Source organism: Gorilla gorilla, chromosome X (genome assembly GCF_029281585.2).
Source record: "Gorilla gorilla gorilla isolate KB3781 chromosome X, NHGRI_mGorGor1-v2.1_pri, whole genome shotgun sequence".
Lineage (NCBI taxonomy): Eukaryota > Metazoa > Chordata > Mammalia > Primates > Hominidae > Gorilla > Gorilla gorilla.
The window spans coordinates 131,327,641-131,344,448 of NC_073247.2; the positions used below are offsets into that span (position 1 = coordinate 131,327,641).

Below are 16,808 nucleotides of genomic sequence, written 5' to 3' on the forward strand. Positions count from 1 at the left end.
CTGAGACTGAGTAATTTATCAACAATAGAAATTTATTCAAAAAAAAAAAAAAGAAATTTATTCCTCATAGTTCTGGAGGCTGGGAGGTCCAAGATCAAGGCACCAGCATTCTGGTCTGGTGAGGACCTTCTTGCCGCATCCTCACACAGCAGAAGGACAAGCTAGCCCAACACTGCATGATGTCTCTTTAAAAAGGGTCTTCGGCCAGGTGTGGTGGCTCATGCCTGTAATCCCAGCACTCTGGGAGGCCAAGGCAGGTGGATCACGAGGTCAGGAGTTCAAGACCAGCCTGGCCAAGATGGTGAAACCTCATCTCTACTAAAAATACAAAAATTAGCCGGGCGTGGTGGCGGGCGCCTGTAATCCCAGCTACTCGGGAGGCTGAGGCAGAGAACTGCTTGAACCTGGGAGGCGGAGGTTGTGGTGAGCCAAGCCAAGATCACGCCACTGCACTGCAGCCTGGCCGACAGAGCGAGACTCCATCTCAAAAAAAAAGGGCCTTCATCCCATTAACAAGAGAGAAGCCCTCATGGCCCAATCACTTTTTTTTTTTTTTTAAGATGGAATTTCGCTCTTGTTGCCCAGGCTGGAGTGCAATGGCACGATCTCGGCTCACTGCAACCTCCGCCTCCCGGGTTCAAGCGATTATCTTGCCTCAGCCTCCTGAGTAGCTGGGATTACAGGTGCCTGCCACCACGCCCAGCTAATGTTTGTATTTTTAGTAGAGACAGGATGTCGCCATGTTGGCCAGGCTGGTCTTGAACTCCTGACCTTGGGTGATCCACCCGCCTTGGTCTCTCAAAGTGCTGGGATTACAGGTGTGAGCCACCATGCCTGGCCAGGCCCGATCAATTCCTAAAGGCCCTACCTTTTTTTTTTTTTTTTTTTTGAGACGGAGTCTCACTCTGTCGCCAGGCTGGAGTGCAGTGACGTGATCTCAGCTCACTGCAACCTCTGCGTCCCGGGTTCAAGTGATCCTCCTGCCTCAGCCTCCCAAGTAGCTGAGACTACAGGTGTGTGGCACCATGCCCAGCTATTTTTTTTTTTGAGATGGAGTTTTGCTCTTGGTGCCCAGGCTGGAGTGCAATGGCGTGATCTCAGCTCACCACAACCTCCGTCTCCTGGGTTCAAGCGATTCTCCTGCCTCAGCCTCCTGAGTAGCTGGGATTATAGGCATGTGCCACCATGCCCAGCTAATTTTGCATTTTTAGTAGAGACGGGGTTTCTCCATGTTGGTTAGGCTGGTCCCGAACTCCCGACCTCAGGTGATCCACCCGCCTCGGCCTCCCAAGTAGCTGGGATTACAGGTATGAGCCACTGCGCCTGGTAATTTTTTGTATTTTTAGTAGAGACGGGGTTTCACCATGTTGGCCAGGATGGTCTCGATCTCTTGACCTTGTGATTCGCCCACCTTGGCCTCCCAAAGTGCTGGGATTACACGTGTGAGCCACTGCGCCCAGCCCCGACCTCTTAATACTATCATACTGGCCACACCTGAATTTTGGAGGGGACACAATCAAACCACAGCACCACCTTTACTGACTTGTGTCTAACTTAAATTCTTCTTGTACATTGTAAAGTACTTAATAATCCAATTGGCGTGAGTTACTTTATTCTTATTTCACCGCATCCATTATACTTGGGAGGCTAGGTGACTGCTTAGCCCAGTGAAATAGACACTGTCAGAACTCTTTATTCCTCATCTAATGATAATATTCTGATTGGGCTTGGTTTCCTCCCAGGGTGGACAGTGTTTCCCAGTTATGTTAGTCCCCATTTCAGGCCCCTGCTGGTGACTGAACAAGACCATTGGCTGATTTGCTCTCAAGTCAACCACTGGTGATTCCTGTAAAAGTACATGGCAACAATGGAAATACCATTGCTGTCTCAGAGGAAGGGATGGACTTGTGCCTGTGGGTCTTCCTATGACCCTACTGTTCAGCCATGTGTTCTCACTGGGCCCAAATGTCAATTGCCTTTGTGGGAACCAAACCCCAGACCTCACAAACGGACAACTAATGGAGCTTAGTCAATTAAGTAACTGGGCCTTTTTGCTGGTCCTGGCCATGCTTTCAGCCATTCAAAGAACATCATTAAATTTAAAATAACATAGCAATTCTTAGTATTAAAGTCTACAACCTTGAGAGATATCAGAGCATGGGTTGAAAATAGCATGCAACAAGACCTCGCTCTCCCTTCTCTTCCCCCTCAATCTAAAATAAGGTTTTCTGGAGCCACCCATAATTCAAGGTGGTGGCAGGGACCTCATTACTCTCATTTCCTGCCACAAAAATCCCCCATGGTGAGAGACAGGACATTGTACAGTCTTCTCCACTCAGGCAACAGATTTCTTCCGCTTCTTCCAATCCAGCTCCTATGACAATTGGCTGGGGTGGCTGAGGCTGTGGGGCTGGAGTCAAATCCAAAATGAAAGACCAGCACCAATTCCTCCTACCACCCAAGCCCAGGTCCTGAGGATGCAGCTTCATACACCACGGCTTGTGTGAAGACTCTGGGGACTTTTGACATAGTTGTTCGGTGGCAGGCAGGCTAAGCAATCCTCTGTGTATATTTGATAGCACCCTCTTTCCCATCACAGCGCATGTAACACAAAACACTCACATGCAAGCTCCTCTCACAGGCATGCCAATTCAGGCACACTAGCTGTGAGGCCACTCTTCTCTTTCCCACTCAAAAAAACCCATAGTGGATTAGCCGGGCATGGTGGTGCATGCCTGTGGTCCCAGCTACTCGGGAGGCTGAGGCAGGAGGATTAGTTGAACCCAGGAGGTGGAGGCTACAGTGAGCTGAAATTGATTGCATCACTGTACTCCAGCCTGGGTGACAGAGTGAGAGCCTGTCTCAAAAAAACAAAAAAAACAAAAAAAACAAAGCACAGTGGGATGCAAGGGAGTAAGTGGTGAGTGATTTATGATAGGGATAATCCTGAATCCACTGGAATTCCCTGCTCCTCTCCTCTCCTCCCCTCCCCTCCCTTCCTCCATTCCTTCCTTCCTTCCTTCCACTGGAATTCCCTCCCTCCCTCCTCCCTTCCTTCCTTTTTATTTCTTTCTCTCTTTCTCTCTATTTACTTTCTTTTTCTTTCCTTTCCTTTCTCTCTCTCTCTTTCTTTTTTCTTTTTTTCTTTTGTGAGACAGGGTGTTGCTCTGTCACCCAGCCTGCAGTAGCGCAGTGGCTCGATCAGGGTTCACCGCAGCCTCAACTTCCCAGGCTCAAGTAATCCTCCCACTTTAGGCCACCCACCGACCAAGTAGCTGAGACTACAGGTGTGCGCCACAGCACCAGTTAATTTTTTCTTTTTTGAGATGGAGTTTTGCTCTTGTTGCCCAGGCTGGAGTGCAAAGGCGCGATCTCAGCTCACTGCAACCTCTGCCTCCTGGGTTCAAGCGATTCTCCTGCCTCAGCCTCCTGAGTAGCTGGGATTACAGGCATGCGCCACCATGCCTGGCTAATTTTGTCTTTTTACTAGAGACAGGGTTTCTCCATGTTGGTCAGGCTGGTCTCGAACTCTTGATCTGAGGTGATCCACCCGCCTCGGCCCCCTGAAGTGCTGGAATTACAGGCGTTAGCCACGGCGCCCGGCCACTAGTTAATTTTTTTTTAATTTCAGTAGAGATGAGGTCTTGCTATGTTGTTCAGCCTCGAATTTTGTTTCTCAAAGTGAAACACAATTATGAGTAATAAAGGACCCAGAATCCCTTCATAGCCATAACACCATGCTTGACAACTGCTGCTGCCTAGCTTGGGGGTTTCCAGCCTTGAGGTTGAGCCTACCCCAGGCTCAGCAGGAGGCCAGAGCTGAGCTGAGAACAGAGCCCAGGATGATTATCACTCTTCGTCCATGAGGTACCAAGATGTGGTTCTGTGTGACACCTTGAGATGGCTGAGTACTCTCAGTCCCTATTTATTCTTAGCAAAGCAAACCACAAGCCTGCAAGCTGCTTGATGACTTAGGGCATCAGTGTTCAGAAGGTCTCTATGGGGACTGATGTCCTGAGGTGACTAGACGCTTCCAGACATCAGTGCCCATGGCACCCAGACGACACTTCTCGTGAGGCTCCCGTTTTTCTGCAGACTAGGCTGTCTCTTCATAACAGAGTCTAGTTTCCATCAAAATGCCCTGACTTCTTGAGAGGACAAGCGCTAATCTTTTTTATTTTTTCCATGCCCACGGCCGGTCAGAGAAGACCTATCTCTACCTACCATGCTCCAGATAGCCTTACCCTTGAGCCAGATTTGTCTAAGATGGTGATGGTGATAACAAACACATCTCGGGTGTACTGATGGACAGGAAATCAGGCGAGACAATGACTTGCTGCCCTGCTATGCTAATTTGTTGGCCAATTCATAGGAGGTGGCAGCTGAAGTTGTAATGATAACTTAGAGGGCAGTGGCAGCAGGAAAGTTTTCTAAAAATGGCTTTTATTACAAGGCTTTCCTGAGTTTGGCTATACCCAGGCATTATGTCATTAGGAAAAACTGATGACACTCAATAGAGAAAAAGAAATCTGTTCCTAAAGCGGAGGCTTTCTGAAAGCTATTAGCTGTCTCCTTGAAATCACAACATTGAAGATTTCACAGCAACAGCAACACATTGTAAGGAAGCATTAGGAGATGTTTGCCTCTCTGCCTTCTTTATTACTCATTTCTCTAGTAGGGGAAAGTGGGGGAGGAGAGGAAAGATGGCAAGGTTTTTTATTATTATTATTCATTCACACTTAATAAAGCAAAGCATAACGCTGATTTTTTTTTTTTTTTTTTTTTTTTTTTGAGATGGAGTCTCACTCTGTCGCCCAGGCTGGAGTGCAATGGCATAATCTTGGCTCACCGCAACCTCTGCCTTAGCCTCCAGAGTAGCTGGGATTATAGGTGCACACCACCACGCCTGGCTAATTTTTGTATTTTTTAGTAGAGATGGGGTTTTGCCATGTTGGCCAGGTTGGTCTCAAACTCCTGACCTCAGGTGATCTACTCGCCTCGGCCTCCAAAAGTGCTGGGATTACAGGCGTGAGACAGCATGCCCAGCCAACCCTGATATTTAAAAATAACATATCTCGGTTGCAGTGAGCCAAGATTGTGCCACTGTACTCTAGCCAGGGCAATGGAATGAGATCCTGTCTTAAAAAAAAAAAAAAGTAAAAGAAAAAAAGAGTTGACTACACTAAGATGGATGGTGAAGATATTTTGCTGCTATTTGGTAAAATAATAATAATAATAAAGGGGTCAGCGTGGTGGCTCACACTAGTAATCCCAGTACTTTGGGAGGCTGAGGCAGGAGGATCGCTTGAGCCCAGGGGTTCAAGACCAGCCTGAGCAACATAGCAAGACCCCGTCTCTACAAAACATTAAAACATTAGCCAGGTGTGGTGAGTGCACCTGTAATCCCAGCTACTTGGGAGGCTAAGGCGGGAGGATCCCTTGAGCCCAGGAGTTCAAGGCTGCAGTGAGTTGTGATCACACCACTGCACTCCAGCCTGGGCAACAGAGCAAGACCCTGTCTCTAAAGCACATTAAAATAATGATAATCATCATAAAAAGCAAATGGTCAGGAAATTGCTCCCACTCACATTCATGGTTCCATTGATCTCTGCCACTGACTCATCATCTGTAGGAAACTGATAGATCTGGACTCCGTTGCTGACAAGCTCGCTGGTGATTTTGATTTTGAACTTTGTTAGCTCACTCTTCGAAATGGCATCTGCTTTGGCAATGATGGGGATGATGTTCACCTAGGGAGAGGAGGGGCAAAGTGGGGTCATTGTTGGTAACCTGCAACTGATAGCAGCATGACCTAGGACTTCCACCAGCTGCCAGAGGGAGTCGCTCAGCCCAGTGGTCAAAGACTGGCCGCTTCTGTAGCCAAATGACAATATAATAAACAACAAGTACTAACTATGTGCTGGGCACTGAACTAAGTGCTTTACATGAATTAGCACAATTAATCCTGACAATAACCCTTCCAGGAGGTATTATTACTACTATTTTGCCAATGAGAAATTAAGGCATAGGGAGGTTAAGTAACTTGTCCAAGGACATGGAGCAGGTAAGTAGGAGAACTGGGATTCAAATCCAAACTCAGCCTTATTCCTAAGTCCATAGTCTTAAGCATGAGCTGTCTACCAGTTCAGATCCAGGTTGATGAGTTGTATGATATCTTGGTATCAAGGTTACTGCTTGGGAGATTTGAAGCAGAAAGGTGATAGCTGGGAATCTGTGGCTGACAGGGGAGAGGTGGCCTCTTCTTGCTAAGAGTAAATTGTTCCAACCCATCGGGTCCAGGCTAGCCCAAGCCGGGTGTGATATGGACCCACATGAGAGATGGCAGGGAAAGGAGGCAGAGACAGTGCTCAGTGAGGATGCACACCTGGCTCTCTTTCTGGCAGGAGACACTGAATAATCAACTCAGTTAGGTGAGGAAGAACCTATAGTTACAATTTGATCTGAGACTTATGCAAAAAGAATTATACTGCCTGAGTCTCATGATTAATTTCTGAGTAAGAAAAGCAAGTATAAATGCCCAATTTCAGGCATCAGGAGAAAGGCCTAATCCCAACCAAAAGTTCAATCCACCTGAACCCTAATCCTTGAAATTCCTCCAAGAAGGGACAAGGCTTTTACTGTCAGAAGGTAAAGAAACTTGAAATGCACATGTGTTTGTGAGACAGAGCACACTAAGTTCAGGTTGACATGGAGAGCATAATCATTCCTGCCAGTAGACTCCAACGGGGGGTTGGGGAGGGGCATAGGTGGCACTCAGGCCCCGGACTCTAAAAGGGGAGTCTGGGAGCTCCAGACGTGGAAGAAAAATCCTGCTTCCTCTGCGCTTTGGCTTAGGAGTGCCTCTGAAGGCTGATATCACACAGCCGCTGGGTCAAGGAAAGACTGAACCGTGGAGGCACCTCCCTTGAAGTCTTTCGGGGGCAGAGGGGTCAAAGCCCTTGCCAAGATGAAACAGCAGGCAGAGCCTATTCTCCTTGGCACTTTCGCCAAGTCCCCATTGACACACTATAAACATATATCAGGCCAGGGGCAGTGGCTCATGCTGGTAATCCAAGCACTTTGGGAGGCCAAGGTGGGCAGATCACCTGAGGTTGCGAGTTCGAGACCAGCTTGGCCAACATGGTGAAACCCCATCTCTACTAAAAATAAAAAGTATCCAGGCATGGTAGCGCATGCCTATAATCCCAGCTACTCGGGAGGCTGAGGCAGGAGAACTGCTTGAACCCAGGAGGCGGAGGTTGTGGTGAGCCAAGATCGTGCCATTGCACTCCAGTCTGGGCAACAAGAGCGAAAGTCTGTCTCAAAAACAAACAAACAAACAAAAAAAAATATATATATATATATCTCAAAGGCTTAACTCAGCCCATCCACCAGGCCTGCAGCCATGTGGCTCACCAATGCCCCTATACAGGACATGCAGGGCATGGCCACATTTCAAGAGCAGCCTTTTATTCATGGGCCATGAGCCCATTGCTGCAAAAAATGAAAAACTGCTCCTATTCTGATGAGAGCTGAAATTCAGTCTTAGAGTGGATGTGCTACTAAATGGCTGCATGTGAATTCGATTATGTTTTTGATACGGAGTCTGGCTGTGTCGCCCAGGCTGGAGTGCAGTGGCATGATTCCAGCTCACTGCAACCTCCGCTTCCAGGTTCAAGCGATTCTCTTGCTTGAACCTCCCCAATAGCTGGGATTATAAGTGCGCACCACCATGGCCAGCTAATTTTTGTATTTTTAGTAGAGACGGGATTTCGCCATGTTGGCCAGGCTGGTCTCGAACTCCTGACCTCAGATGACCCGCCTATCTTGGCCTCCCAAAGTGCTGGGATTACAGGTGTGAGCCACCGCACCCAGCCAAGTTTTTCTTAAAGCCTGATTCCCACAGCCATCTTTCTCGGGCATGGAAGCATTATAACATGGGGTCACAGATCTGAGTGTCACAGAATCTGCACTCTACCAGTAGCTAGCAATATGACAATGAGCAAGTCACTTAACCTCTCAGAGCCTCAGTTTTCTCTTCTGTAAAATGAAGATAAAATAATGTGTACTTCACGGGGCTGGCATATAATGAGGGTTTTAATGTTAACTGCAATCATAAAAGTAATTATTGATAGCAAGAATAACTTTCAAAGTCAAGTTTGCATGTTTGATTCTAGCCAGTTAACATTCGGACAAAGAAAAAAACAGCTTTCCATTGCCAAAGCCTTTGCCCCTAGACCCAGGGAGCCATCTTGCTAGTCCCCAAGAGGGATCAGGGCGGAAAGACAGCTCAGGGCAAGCCCATCCCTAGTGCTGGGAAAACAGATCACAAAGCTTACGATGCTGGTGCTGGATCCATAACACCATCTTTATGGAGGGACAGGGAATGAGGGAGAGGATGAGGATGCCACAAATCTCTCCCGGAATCCCACATCTACTTTGCACAAGAGATCAGTAAGAGTGAGCCCCCAGCGCCCCCGCCCCTGCCTCCTATACCTTACTGTCCAGCTTCTTCATAGTCACTAGGTCCAGAGACTTCAGGGAATGACCCGTGGGGGCAATGAAATACAAGCAGACATGGATTCGGGAGTCATGGTAGGTGTGTAGCACTCTTCGGATCTTCAGCTCTTCCTGCAGGTAGGCCTCGAATTGCGCATCGATGAATTCCACGATGGGCTTGTAGCTAAAAGGGAGAGCAGGGACAGAGGTGGACCCCGTCAAAAACTTGGATTTTGACACCGTCCTTTTTGGAAGTTTCAAATGCCCTCCGTAATCCTGACTCTCTCCCATCCAACTGCATTTCTCCATCTCCCTTCAGTGGGCCTCCGATCTTGTCAGCCTGGCCACCTTCTTGGTCCCTACATGAGCCAAACTTATGCCCATCTGTGCACCTTCACTAGAATGCCCCTTTCTCTCTCCTCATCCCAATTCTGCCCTCCCAGACCTCAGGGCTCAGCTTAATGTCCTCCTCCTTCCTACGGCCTTCCCCACTTATGCCAGAAATCCCTTCTGCGAGTCAGGGGCATAACAAGAAATGGCATTCAATTACTTATTGTTGCTTCACAAGGATTCTCTCAAATAGATTGTGTCTTCCTAAAGAGCAGGGCCTGTGAAGGGCACTTGTCTGTCCCTCAGGGGGCCCCAACACAGCATGGAGCCCACTGGCTGTATCTGTAGAGGGACTGATTTTCCTCCAAGCTGGGCTCATGTCTTTGCTTCCTTTATCTCGCCCTACAGCGCCTAGATGAGAGCTGGGTACACAGTGGGTAACAAGACCTCTCTTTGGCCCACTGCTGGGCAATCTTGTGAGAACATTCAGGGCTTTTGCTCATTCTCGCTAGGTTTAGCGGAGCTCCACACTTGGCTCCCCCAAGGTCAAGATATTTTTCTGATTCTCATTTCTGCCAAGGTGGTGACTTTAAGTATTCAGGCCAGGCACAGTGGATCATGGCTTGTAATCCCAGCACTTTGGGAGGCTGAGACGGGCGGATCTTCTGAGCTCAGGATTCGAGACCAGCCTGGGCAACATGGCAAAACTTCGTCTCTACTAAAAATACAAAAATTAGCCAGGTGTGGTAGCTCATGCCTGTAATCCCAGCTACTCAGGAGGCTAAGGCAGGAGAATCGCTTGAACCCGGAAGGCAGGGGTTGCAGTGAGTGGAGATCATGCCACTGCACTCCAGCCTGGGCAACAGAGTGAGACCCCATCTCCAAAAACAAACAAACAAACAAAGTATTCAGGCAAAATCTGGTAAAGCTACTCCCCTCCGCACACCCTGCACACATGGACACAGGCCCGCCAGCTCACTGAATCTCCACACTTGGCTCCTCTAGGTGGCCCCCAAGTCTTGCCAAGGCTTCTTAAACAACAGTCAGCCCTCTATGTCTCTCTTTCCTGGGCCTCCCTGGGAAACTTCCCTCTCCCTCTGTCCCAGTCCCCTCCCACGTCATCCCCGTCACCCCTACAGCCTCTTTCTGCTCTAACTAGGTCAGCTTAGCTCAGCTCTGCCTCTTGTTCTCATCTCCCCTGTCTGTCTGCTGCCTCTCTGGCTGAGGGGGTGCCTCCCTTCAGGCTAGAAGAGGCTTGTCATGTGGGCCCAGGGCAGGGAGTTTTCAGATACCGCTGCCAGAAGGGAACATGATGATCAAAGTAGGAGCTGAGCCCAGCCAATGCCTCCCACCTGCAGCAGCTCCCAGGCTGAGCCTTTCTGAAAGATCCCCCTAGTAGAGAAGGGGAAAATAGCCTTTTAAAAAAGAATCACAGGATCCTAGATTCTGAGAGCTGCAGCCAGAGCTGAGATCCAGGTGCAGGCTATCTCTGGAGCCCCAGAGAAAAATCTTTTTTTTTAAGATGGAGTTTCGCTCTGTTGCCGCAGGCAGGAGTGCAGTGGTGCGATCTCCACTCACTGCAACCTCTACCTCCCAAGCCCCAGAGAAAACTCTAAAAACATAGTCCTTTCTTTATTCCTTTGATCCCTCTGAGCCACTGTTCCGAAGGGTAATCGGCATCAAAGAATCTCTTGGTTGCAAAGATCCTTAGAAGGTTCCTGACGAATTTGGAGTGAGGGTGGGGAATGTATCCCCTAGGCTTATTTAATTAATTTTTGGATGTTTTGCTGATTTGAAATAGTTGATGATGGCACTGCTTCATTTTTTTTCTCAATTACATAATTTTTTTTACTTCATTTTTTGCTTTGCAGAAGGAATCAAAGGAGGAAAGAAAATAAAGCTAAAAAGTACATTTTTTAGCTCCCCCACACACCCCGAAATCTGTAGTGATACCCTGTGCCTGTCTTACTGCAATTGCCTCTGGCTCTCGGAAGCTCTCAAGATGTACATGGATCAGACCAGCCAAACCAGCCAATCAGCCACCAGGATTTGGTGTAGACGAATCCTAAATGGGTGGCTTATCTTCGTCTTATTCATCTCTGTATCCTCCACGTCTAGCCTGCTGTCTGGAACATAGTAAAGTTTCCGCTACTGCTCTGCATTCCCTCCACCCCCGGGCCCCAGTGACTCATCTTCCCACGGTGGCCACCTCTCTCCCACACTCTGTTGTGCTGCTCACTGGACTCCAGTGGGTGGTAAACAAAATCCTTTACTCTTATAGGCTACCTCCTCCCAAACTGCTTCCTTCCTCTAAGTGACACCTGACTATCCTTCAGAGATGCTGCTTTTCTCATATCCTTCTCAACTGGAAATTTCTTCATCTCCACACCCAAGTCCCATGGAAGGGCAGAGAGGGCAGCTTTCTTCTAGCTCTTGATTCCCTCGCTCACTGTGATCTCCTCATCTCCTCCATTTTCGACCAAAACCAGCTCCAACAGACTCCATCCCTCCCCATCACTACTGATAATCTTTGACATTTCAAGACAGCCGTTCTTAACACAGGGTTCATGGACCTCCTAGGTTCTGTGAATAGAATTCAGAGGATCTGTGAACTTAGATAGGAAAAAAATACATCTTTTTCACTAATCTCTAACTGAAGTTTAGCAGTTTCTTCAGCTGCAGACATAGGTAACAATCTACAGTAATGTTAGCAGTACCTGTGATTTTCATAACCAATAGAAATCACTGATATCGTCATTTCCCATTCCAGTTGTTGTAAATAGCTCAAAATAGCATTTATACTCATTACAACATTCAAATTCTGGTAATTATTAAGCCTGCATATAGATATTATTACTTCTGGAATTGATAGAGAAGCACATGGATTGCTAAGTCACGATTTTTAAATATTTTAGTAACTGTATTTTTAGTATACTTGGTATATTTTAGGCATTTAGAAACATTATTTTGAGAATGAGCCCATAGGCCTCACTAGATTGCTAACGGGGCCAATGGCACAAAATAACCCCTGGTCTAGACAATAATACTTATTCATTTCGGATAATGATATGTACTGTGAAGATACTCCAATAGGATAATGGGATATACATGTGATTGAGGGTTCAACTACTTTAAATACAGTGATCAGGGAAGGCTTCTCTAAGGGTGTGACATTTGAGCCGCAAGGATGAGGATGACAGAGGCATGGAGAGATCTGGGTGAAGAGCATTCCAGGCAGTGGGAATAATAAATGTGAGGATGGTCCTGAGGCAGAAACCAGTCTGACAGGTTTGAGCAATGGGAAGACGGCCAGGGAGGTGGGACTTGGTGGACCCAGCTTGAGTAAATTATTCACATTAGCCCAAAGGTGGAAACAACCCAAATGTCCATCAACTGATGACCGGATAAAGAAAATGTGGAGGCCAGGCGCAGTGGCTCACGCCTGTAATCCCAGCACTTTGGGAGACCAAGGTGGGCGGATCACGAGGTCAGGAGTTCGAGACCAGCCTGATCAACAGGGTGAAACCCCGTCTCTACTAAAAATATAATAATTAGCTGGGCATGGTGGCGCGCGCCTGTAGTCCCAGCTACTCAGAAGGCTGAGGCAGGAGAACTGCTTGAACCGAGGAGGCGGAGGTTGCGGTGAGCCAAGATTGAGGCACTGCACTCCAGCCTGGGCGACAGAGTGAGACTCCATCTCAAAAAATAATTAAATAAAGAAAATAAAATAAAATAAAGAAAATGTGAAAATGTGGAGGCCGGGTGCGGTGGCTCACACCCATAATCTCAGCACTTTGGGAGGCCGAGGCAGGCGGATTACCTGAGGTCAGGAGTTCGAGACCAGCCCTGCCAACACAGTGAAACCCCGTCTCTACTAAAAATACAAAAATTAGCCAGGCATGGTGGTAGGCACCTGTAGTCCCAGCTACTCGGGAGGCTGAGGCAGGAGAATTGCTTGAACCTGGGAGGCGGAGGTTGCAGTGAGCTGAGATCGCACCACTGCACTCCAGCCTGGGCAACGGAGTGAGATTCCGTCTCAAAAAAAAAAAGACTGTGCCTTATTTCTTAGTATCTCTGACACTTCACACTGTACTTGTCACATAGTAGACATTTAAGTTTATAAAGTGGACTAGGTTTCCACGGCAACTTGGTTCTCAGTCTTGTCAATTCTCTCAAATCTGCCCCTCCTCTCTATCCTCAAAGCTTCTCTTCCTGTTCAAGCCCTCATCATCTCTCCCATCCTCAAGAGTTGCCCCTGACCTCCTTGTCCCCCTCTAGACATGGCCTTGTGTATTTCTCCCAGCTCAGACAAGCTTTCTTTTTTATCTATTTTTTAGAGACGAGGCCTCGCTCTATTGCCCATGCTGGAGAACAATGGCATGATCATAGCTCACTGTGACCTCGAACTCATGAGCTCAAGCGATTCTCCTGCCTCAGCCTTCTGAGTATCTGGGACTACAGGCACACACCACCACACCTGGCTAATTTTTTATTTTTTTGTAGAGACGGGGTCTCTTTATGTTATCCAGGCTGGTCCTGAACTTTTGGGCTCAAGTGATCCTTCTACCTTGGCCCCACAAAGTGTTGGGATTAGAGGTAAGAGTCACCGCGCTTAACCTAAATTTATTTATGCAAGAACACCTATTCTCGGCCGGGTGCGGTGGCTCACGCCTGTAATCCCAGCACTTTGGGAGGCCGAGGCAGGCGGATCATGAGGTCAGGAGATCGAGACCATCCTGGCTAACACGGTGAAACCCCGTCTCTACTAAAAATACAAAAAAAATTAGCCGGGCGTGGTGGTGGGTGCCTGTAGTCCCAGCTACTCGGGAGGCTGAGGCAGGAGAATGGCGTGAACCCGGGAGGCGGAGCTTGCAGTGAGCCGAGATCGCGCCACTGCACTCCCGTCTGGGCAACAGTGCGAAAGTCCGTCTCAAAAAAATAAAAAAGAATACCGATTCTTCCTTCCTCACAGATAACCTCTATTTTCAGTTTGCTGATTATCTTTCCAGACCTTTTTTTATGCATCTACGCACATAAATAGAGAGAAATATTTGTGGTTTTATTGGAGGGAGGAGGGCAGATTTACACACACCGCATCGTGATCATTCTGCAACTTCTTTTTTTCACTTAACAACATATCCTGAGATCTAGCCATGTGAGTATATATAGATCTACCTCATTCTATTAAACTGCCAAACACAATTCCATGTTATGGTAATTCCACAGTTTATTTAATTGCTCTGTTGGTAGAAACTTAGACTGTTTAAATTGTTTTTCATTCAATAACCAAAGCTACAGTGAACATGCTTTCTCTATGCTTCTCAGGAGCATGTGCAACTGTTTCTCTAGGCTGTATACTTAAAGGTGGAACTGCTGGGTCATAAATTATTCACATTTAAAATTTTAATAGATACTGCCAAATTTGCCCTCCAAGAAGTCTATATCAATTTACAGTCCCATCAACGTGAATGAAATTACCTCGTGTTAGTGGATATTATACCATCTTTTTGTTTTTGCAGATCTGATGGATAAAAAATATTTGTTTCATTTTGCATTTCTTTAATTACTGGGGAAGTTGAATGACCATCATTTCATATGTTGATTGTACATAAGTATTTCCCCTTCTGTAAATTATTTGTTTATTTCTCATTGAATTGTAGAAGCTCTTTTTCCATTTTAGAAGAATCCTTTGTCTGTTATTTAGGCTGCAAATATCTTCTCCCCATCTGTAGCTTGTTTGTACTTTTGTTTATGGTATCTTTCAATACAAAAGCGTTTTTTATTTTAATGAATTTAAATCCATCAGTCTTTTCTTCTATGACTTTTGAATTTTGTGTCATGATTGGAAAAGCCTTCTCTACCCCCAAAGTTATAAAAATATTCTCTGATGTTTTCTCCTTATATTTTTAGAAATCTGTTTTTAGTCCAATGGGAATCTATTTTTGTGAATGGTGTTTGTGTGAGAGGGTCTCGTTTTATTTTTTTCCTAAATAGATGGCCTATTTTCCCAGCATCATCTCCTGAATAGTCCATTCTTCCCCTGCTGACTTACATATGCTAAATTTCCATATGAGCAGGAATCTGGTCTTAGACTGACTTTTCTGTTCCATTGCTCTTTTTGCTCTTCCGATGCCTTTACATCCTTACTTTCCATTCACTCAGCAATCACGGTAATCTGGCTTCTACCCACAGTTCCCCTCGAATTATTATTCTGAAATGTATTACTGACCTTCATATCACCAAACCCAAAGAATATTTTGCAGTTCTCGTCTTCCTGGATACCATGTATCATTCCTTCCCATATACTACATGATTTAGCTGTTCCTTGACTCTTCTATCAATAAAAATCATGATCATAATATCTTCAGTTTATGAGGCAGTTACTCTGCGCCAGGTGTTTAAGCATTTCATATTCCACACATGTCAAATGTGCTTCACCACAACTCTCTAAGATAAGTATTATTATTATTATCCATCATTATCATCCCCATTTTACAGATGAGAAAACTGAGGCATAGAAAATTTAAGTACCTTGTTCAAGATCCCTGGGCTAAAAAGACAGCAAGATGAAATTTGAACCCAGGTCTGAGACCAAAGCCTAGGTTCCTAAGCACTCTCCTCTCCAGCCTGTCCTTCTCAGTCTCTCCCTTAAATCCCCTTTTCTCCAGCATCCTTTTTTATTTTTATTTTTTGAGATGGAGTCTCACTCTGTTGTCTAGGCTGGAGTGCCATGGCGCGATCTCAGCTCACTGCAACCGCCACCTTCCGGGTTCAAGCAATTCTTGTGCCTCAGCCTCCCGAGTAGCTGGGATTACAGGCACACACCACCATGCCCAGCTAATTTTTTGTATTTTTAGTAGAGACGGGGGTTTCACCATGTTGGCCAGGCTGGTCTTGAACTCCTGGCCTCAAGTGATCCACCCACCTTGGCCTTCCAAAGTGCTGGAATTACAGGCTTCAGCCACTGTGCCCTGCCTCCAGCATCCTTTAAATGGTAGCTTTCCGCAGTATCCGGCCTTAGTCATTCCTCTTCCTAGTTTATGCATGAGCCCTTGTAAAGCGGGATATTCTAATGCCTTGTTTCAATGATGCTTCACTGACATATCTATGCTAACATGGCCCTAACAGCATGAAGAAAACACTGCTTTTTATTACAGATCCCTGGAGCTTACTCCACCCCTGCTCCTCAGTGCAATTTCAAGGAGGCTTTTCATTTCTACTTATTTGATTTATTATAAGTATGTATCACATTTATAATCAGGAAGAAACAATAGGGATATCTTAAAACTATAACGGAAGTAGATTTGCCTCTGAGGCGCAGTATCTGTTCAGTCCTCCCAAGCCATTATTATCAAGGCATTGTCCAATGTTAGATATGTTGAATGTATGTAACTGAAAGAACTGTAAGAAATGTAACTGAAGTTTCTGAGCAATCTGCAGCTGAGATTAAGCACTCATATTGTGGCCCAAATATCCTTTCTCCAAAGTTTAATTTATTCTCAACCAAACAAGATTAGCACAATAAGCATGCCTATAAAAAGCAGAGGTGGCCAGGCACAGTGGCTCATGCCTGTAATCCCAGCAATTTAGGAAGCCAAGGCGGGGGTGCGGGGGGGGGATCACTTGAGGTCAGGAGTTCGAGACCAGCCTGGCCAACATGGTGAAACCCCATCTCTACTAAAAATACAGAAAAATTAGCAGGGTGTGGTGGTGCGCGACTAATTCCACCTACTCTCAGGAGGCTGAGGCAGGAGAATCACTTGAACCCAGGAGGCGGAGGTTGTAGTGAGCTGAGATTGTGCCACTGCACTTCAGCCTGGGTGACAGAGTGTGACTCCATCTCAAAAAAAAAAAAAAAAAAAAGCAGAGATGTCTTTTTTCTAGAATTTCAAATGCAAAACAGAACTCAGTTCCATTATTAAGAAGCTATATATATTTGGCTGGGCACGGTGGCTCACACCTGTAATCCTAGCACTTTG

At 46.4% G+C, this 16,808-nt stretch overlaps 1 protein-coding gene and 1 non-coding gene across 8 annotated transcripts in view; both read right to left on the reverse strand.

Moving 5' to 3' along the window:
- SEPTIN6 (septin 6) overlaps positions 1–16,808 on the reverse strand; it is a 77,868-nt gene that overhangs the window by 28,669 nt on the left and 32,391 nt on the right. For all 7 annotated transcript variants that reach the window (XM_004064784.4, XM_055376233.2, XM_004064783.5 and 4 more), the window contains exons 4-5: positions 8,497–8,683; positions 5,589–5,750 (exon numbers count right to left, since the gene is read on the reverse strand). In XM_004064784.4, coding sequence (XP_004064832.1) covers positions 5,589–5,750; positions 8,497–8,683 — 349 coding nt within the window. The remainder of the gene's footprint in view (positions 1–5,588; positions 5,751–8,496; positions 8,684–16,808) is intronic.
- MIR766 (microRNA mir-766) lies at positions 2,376–2,487 on the reverse strand. The gene has a single exon (NR_106437.1). It is a non-coding gene; the product is annotated as a microRNA mir-766 (primary transcript).